General features: G+C 47.6%; 2 protein-coding genes across 2 annotated transcripts; both read right to left on the reverse strand.

Annotated features, from left to right (window-relative positions):
* Positions 1 to 52: 52 nt before the first annotated feature.
* TEOVI_000540400 (uncharacterized protein) lies at positions 53 to 2,422 on the reverse strand (the record flags this gene model as incomplete). The annotated part of the gene is made up of 1 exon (XM_067220505.1): positions 53 to 2,422. One exon carries the CDS (start codon positions 2,420 to 2,422, stop codon positions 53 to 55), a length of 2,370 nt encoding a protein of 789 aa, XP_067076606.1.
* A 905-nt stretch (positions 2,423 to 3,327) lies between these two features.
* On the reverse strand, positions 3,328 to 6,411 carry TEOVI_000540500 (WD domain, G-beta repeat, putative; the record flags this gene model as incomplete). Its single annotated transcript, XM_067220506.1, has 1 exon — positions 3,328 to 6,411. One exon carries the CDS (start codon positions 6,409 to 6,411, stop codon positions 3,328 to 3,330), a length of 3,084 nt encoding a protein of 1,027 aa, XP_067076607.1.
* Between the last annotated feature and the right edge of the window lie 43 nt (positions 6,412 to 6,454).

Below are 6,454 nucleotides of genomic sequence, written 5' to 3' on the forward strand. Positions count from 1 at the left end.
CCTTTTCCTTTTTTTTTTTCCTCTCACCCCATTCATCTTCTTTTCTACCTTTCTAAGACTTCCCTACAACACATTGGAGAAGCGCCTCAGCTGAGTCCAACAAACCACTGGCAACACACGTCTTTAGAATAGTTGTGGTGTCGTCTGTAAGTGTAGGAACTGTGTAAGGTGACGTCTCCACTACTCTTCCTTGCATAATGCAGTGAATGAGCCATTCGACAGAAACTACGGGAACGGTATCTGATCGGCACTCCTGACACGTCTTTAAAACATTTTGAAGGTCCTTGCACAGTACCGTATTCAAATCCACTCGACTCATTCCGCTTTTCCTTCCATTTGAAATATCTAGCGAGGCATTCGGATAAGTGAAGGACAGCGCTTGCGACTCTAATACCAATTCATCCACTTGCGGGAGCGCGGAGGATATTCGAGATCTCTTGGAACCAACACGGGAAGAAGTTTGTTCACCTTTTTTGAAGGTTTCCTCCTCAGGAGCACTTATGGCGCCATAAGAAAGATTTACAATGACGGACAACTTACGGCATGTGGGAAGTCTCGTCACCGTCCCACCAAGAACCCGCACGATTTCCGCAAAAAACTCCGTAAGTGGAGAATGGGGACTACTAACAAAAAATACTGTGACGCCAAAGAGGAAGGGATTATAGTAACACCCTGTATCCGATTCAAAACATCGGGTGGCACTATTTGTTGATAGATTTGTTGCTAATGCGGTTCGCGGTTGGCTCAAGGTAGTCGTACCGTCGGTACCTGGTGAAGGGCCTTGAATTGGTGCACTTCGTTTACCAAACACGGGATGCTCGTAGTTTTCCAAATCTTCGGGAAACTTCCCTTGCGTTATCGTATCTTGAAGCCATTGAGTAGTTAACACGGGAATACCAAGTGCTCTCGCAAGCAACACAGCAGGTGTTAATTCACTATCTGGTTCTGTGACAAAATGAGTGGGTTTTTCCACACGTCCAAATAGGTAATCTACAGCTGAAGCGCCAATATGACAAACTACATCGTTGAGTACCCGTTCCATTTCCTCATCGTGGCAAGACACGAATATACGGTGAGGGTACCTCCGACCACGACGTGAAGAAGAAGAAACATAGGGTTTCACTTTTCGCTTTCGTGGTTGCTTGGATTGCTTGTCCGGAGGTGGTGATGGCGGAGCATCAAGTGAGTCGTCATCAACGTACACTATTTCGTGTTGCAGCGGCTGTAGCGGATCCTCCGCCGCTGGCTCGCCTACATCCACAGCATTTCTTGCTTTCTTGGTACTCCCACTCCTCTTCCTTTTGGTACTCCCCTTATCCAGTGCTCGCTTACATTCACGAGGTCTGCTTGCCGTTGCCCCGCTAGAGCGTTTGCGTTTCCTAACAACTCTATCCTCGTTTTCAGTACCCACTGTTCCCGCAGTAACAGATAAAAATGGTGTTGCTACCAAATCTCCTGCTGCTGTGACTGCAGCTACATTTGTACAGGGAAGCAAAGAGCCACTACCACTCCGCTCGACAACCTCCGACGTACAATTCCCCCCTGTTCGACTTGCCCCGTCTGTTAATCCTGCTAGTATTGGAGTGGGAGACAATCTGCTGTCAACCTGCTCAAAGTTACTACTGGAACGAATTTCGCCTAACGGACTACATGGAGACAGTGGAGTCGTGGTACCACACTCACTCCGGGTTGGTTGAGGGACTTCACTACTTAGCGCACACGGCCCTACGACATCCTGATTCACGGAGGTCGCGATCCTTACAGGTTCCTCGGAAGGAGACATATAGGGCACGTCAGAAACATCTTCTAACCCTCCAAACCAACAAGCAGTGGTGCCGCATTCACTAGGGTCGAACTCTGCTAAGTAGGGCACATCCGTAAGCGTTTCCACTACAACTACTTTGATATCTCCCAAGTGCGAGACGGAACAGCTTTCACTACCCGGCTCCATCCTAACGGCTTCTATCTGTACTGAAGGTCTGTTTGTTATCCCGTTTTGGTGAGTCAGTTCCTGCACGCCTTCTCCTCCGGTATTGGTTCTATTCGCTGCAGTACCTTCAGACCTTCCTATACATGTAACTTCCCTTCCTCCAGAGCAATGTGCTTTTGGGCCGACGATCTTGACGTTTGCAAGAAGCTTCTTCAGGCGGTCGATGCATTCCTGCACGCAAGCTCGTGTTACCGCTACCCTTTCCGACGCTTCTGTTCTTCCTACCGCAGTTTCGTTTTCAGAAACTGATACAATCAAATCTGCTGCGTGCTCAGCACATGCAAGAGTAACCCCAAGTTTAAGTAATGCCTCCCTCACTTCACGCTCCCTGTTAGCTGCAGTGGGAGACGGTGCGTCTAAACGGCAAATGACATGCACAAATACGCTTACCGATGCAAAAGGTATCGCTCGAGTAGAAGGCGACATTGTCATTAACCGAGTGTGGATACTTTTCGACTCTCCTATAATGATACTGGCAATACACCTGCTTATATATAGTCACTGATACTTTCGCTATTTACGCAAAACTATATATCTGTAAATATAGAATTGTACTATTATAACCTGTTGGAAATACCACCACAGTACAATTTGACTATTATTTTTTTTTCCCCACGCGGATGCTCCTTGCTGCAGCACACGTGCAAGTAGCGTTAAACGCTAAGAAGCCTAGCGCTTCGTTTGAAATGTTTCTCTCCTTATCGTTTGCCACTTCCTCCTAGTAACTGAGAGAACAGGTGTCGCTAATGCGGTGTTTTTTTTTTTTTAATTAGTCAAAAGAAGAACAAGAAAATATATACGTAAATTTAATGAAAAAGAAGACTACAATCCACACACAAGCACAGGTACAAGTACAACTGAGGTATTGGTCCACATCAAATCCTTGAAATGCAATCCCGCATAGAGGAATGCGAAAAGAGAGAAGGAGAAGGAGGGTAAAGAATAAGATAAGATAAGATAAACAAAACATTACAAATCTATTTGCGTGTACTTTACATGATTCAGTGATCATCGATCATTCCTTCAGGGACACTAAGCGCAGCAAATCTACGCAGGGAATGAAACAATCATACAGACGACAGTGAAACATAAAACACAAAGAAGCGAAAAGCGAGACGAGAAGGGAGGGGAGAGGAGAGGAGGGGATTACGTGAATACGAAGTAGAAAAACTTAAAAGAAACGCAGCTCCCCATCCCTACTATTTTCCTTCACCTACTTCTATTTCCTTTCCCTTTTGTTGGAAATGTGGATAAAGTGAGAGAAAACGAGCATTCCACTGATGGTTTGGTACCTTTAGTCTCCAAATTCACCTGCCCATAACTCTCTGTTCCCTCACCTACTGCAAACTCATTTCCTCTTCCCCACCGTCATCACCCTGGGCCATAGCATCATAATCTTCAAATCCAAGAAGATTTTCCGCGAAGAGGCGTGCAGTTATGGTGTCCTGAATATCATCTAGCTTCACGTCCTCTCCCAGTAGAGAACGCAGCGCTGCTGTTATTTCTGTTTGCTGCAGCGGCTCACCATGCGTAGTTAACTTCTTGAAGAGCACGTCGCGTGATATCTGCCCCGTTAGAGCATCCGCGCCCAGTACCAAAAAGGCTTGTTCAACGGCTTGCCGCGAGATTCCGAATATCGGCCTGTAATTCACATAGAGTCGCATGAACTGCGAGAACTTAAGCGGAATGCTGCTCACATCACATTCATCAACACTCTCTTCGACAGGACCGTATAAATTGGCAACTTCATACGTCAGCCGCCCAAGTTCCATTTCAGTGGGATAGTACCCCAATGCACGAAATAGGTTGGGCACTTGCGAAAAAGGGACGGCACCAAGTAGTTCCCGCTTGGCTGTTGTTTCCTCTCCCTGTAATCGGATCTGTGCATAATAGAAGTAGTCTACAATCTCTCGCATGAATTCACCCTCGCGCCCACCCTCAACAACAGCAATGAGATGATCGAGTGGGACCTCGCCATTGCCTTCAGCGGCCACTGACGCCGAAATCTTCGACGCTTCCTCCGGAACAATTTTGTTCCCATTCACACGCCACTGCATCACCGACTGATCTAAGCCTCCAGCAGTGAACACATAAGCGCCATCATATGACTTGGCAACACTTGTGATGGGTCCCGCGTGTGCAAGAAGTCCCATCGACAAGCATGGATCGCCTTCGAGTGGGAGTTGTATAAAACCAATGACTTTTTCCTTCGTCGCGTAAAAAAGGGAAGACTTGTCACTTCCAGGATGGGTGGGCACGGTAAACATCTCCGTGACGGGCCCCCCAAAGGTTGGAGCGAGTACCGTCTTGACACACTGCCGACTCCAGTCACTAAAGTAAGCGGAAATTTTGTACCCGCTATTGGCAATGAGAAGACCATTTGTTATAGTATGAGCCGCATCCGGGCGTCGACTCACATCGGAAATAATACCATCCTCATCCATCCATAGAAACCCCGTCGGTGTGGAGCTCTGTGCTATCTTATGTGCGCTCCTGACGAGCAGTCCCGTTTCGGGTTCGGAGTCAATGAGGTCGTACTCCACTAATCGTTGATCTTCGCCAACAGATAAAAGACGGTGGAGGCCGGAGTCATCACCAAACTGCAGTCCGGTTATGGTTCCCTTATGGGTCTTATGGCGGCCAACAACATCCCACCCCATTGCCTTTGAGGTGTTACCTTGTATGTGTTCATACCAAAACAGACTCACACAGCCAGTGTCATCACCTGTAGCCAACAGACGACCGCTTGAGGCGAACACCATCCGCGTTATAGAAGATGGCCGTTTGGGTTTTATGGACTTACGCTCCTCTAAATTTGCCGAGTCGAGAAACTTCACCACACCATTTGTGCATCCAATAGCTAGCCACACACCTTCCGGATCGAATGCCATGCAGTTAATCTCCACTCCACGAAACACAACAATCATCACTACACGCTTAAGAAGGTAATCCCACACTTGCAAGCCACCGCTGTGCCCGGCCACAGCAAGTCGCGAGAGTTTTGGGTGGGCCGCAATGCAGTGAACACCGTTTTCCTGCCCTTGAACAACAAGCCTTCCACGGAGGAGTTCTGGAACACCGGCGTGGAAGGCATTGGCAGAGACATCAATGATCATGGCGTTAGAGGTGGATACCATGAAATCGGAGGCAGAGAAATCACCAACCGCGTTGGTTCCAACCTGAACCATTTTCTTCTGCGTAATGCTCTTAAACTCGCGCCGTAGCTCATTCACCGCAGTTGCTGCGGTCCCTGAGGGGCGATCGAAACTAATGGAGGTAATGGCGCCTCCCTTGAGGTCTTCAAACCAAGCAACAAGGCGTAGTCTTGGATCGAGAAACTTCACATCTCCATCAATTCCTCCAGTAACGATGTAGCCATTCGACCACGTAAGAAATGACACACCAGAGGAGTGCACTCGAACCATTTTAAGCATTGTCTTATCCTGTTCCTTCGTTACTCTGTCGCGCTGTTGCACCTCCCACAAAAGTACGTCACCATCAACGGTGCCACTGCAAGCCATCGTTGTCCCAGGTACAAACACTGTCTGTGTAAAGTGACCTATTGGGACTTTGAAGTTTTTGGCAATGATTGGCGGAGAGTAATACTTTAACTTCCCCTCGGCCCATGACCAAAACAAAACTCGGTACTGTCCATTCGTTACAATAAGGTGTGGATCATCGTCGGAGAAACGTATGGATATTTGCTCATCCTGCGCTGCGATTAAATGACGATACTCCGGAGCCATCGAATCGTGCAGCAGTGGATCCTCATCGGCACCGTTGCGCATAACCTCAGCGCCGGTGTCCGCATCAGCTGTCCATCCCCACACCATGATTTCTTGCGGCACTGTCCGATTAAGTGTAGCAATATACATTCCGTCAAGACTCATCGCACACGCCACAACACCACCATATTCACCTGTATTTATTTTGCGAATGGGAATAGCCGTCTGCACATCCCAAATGATCATCGTAGCATCACGTCCCTCGTTGCTGCTGTAGATTCCTTCCGGTGCAATGACCGCAGATTCATTATTGTAACGTTCTACTCCAGACTTCTCGCCGGCACCACCCGCTGTTGAATGATTACCTGAAGCGCTGCGGCCACATGCGTCCTGACAATCACTTGATTTCGTGCTGCCGCTGTCAGCAGTTACGATGAACCGCCTGTTACGGCTGCAAGCGGATGCAACGATCATATGACGGTGTCCCATCAAATGTTTCTGGGTGTTTTGTATAGCATCATAAATGACACCCACATGACCAACTGTGTAAAACACTACGCGTTCTGTAGTTGATGTGCTCAAGTTATGAATATTAGCCTTATAATCATTGTGTAAACCAAACGCCCATTCCAATGCGAGGCTCTCATGGGTTGAGGAGGGCTCCACTTTGCGTATTACTCGAGTGGAATACGCCATATTCTCTTCACTTCCTAATATATATATATATATATATATATAT

Source organism: Trypanosoma equiperdum (genome assembly GCF_001457755.1).
Source record: "Trypanosoma equiperdum strain OVI genome assembly, contig: ctg_1174, whole genome shotgun sequence".
Classification (NCBI taxonomy): domain Eukaryota; phylum Euglenozoa; class Kinetoplastea; order Trypanosomatida; family Trypanosomatidae; genus Trypanosoma; species Trypanosoma equiperdum.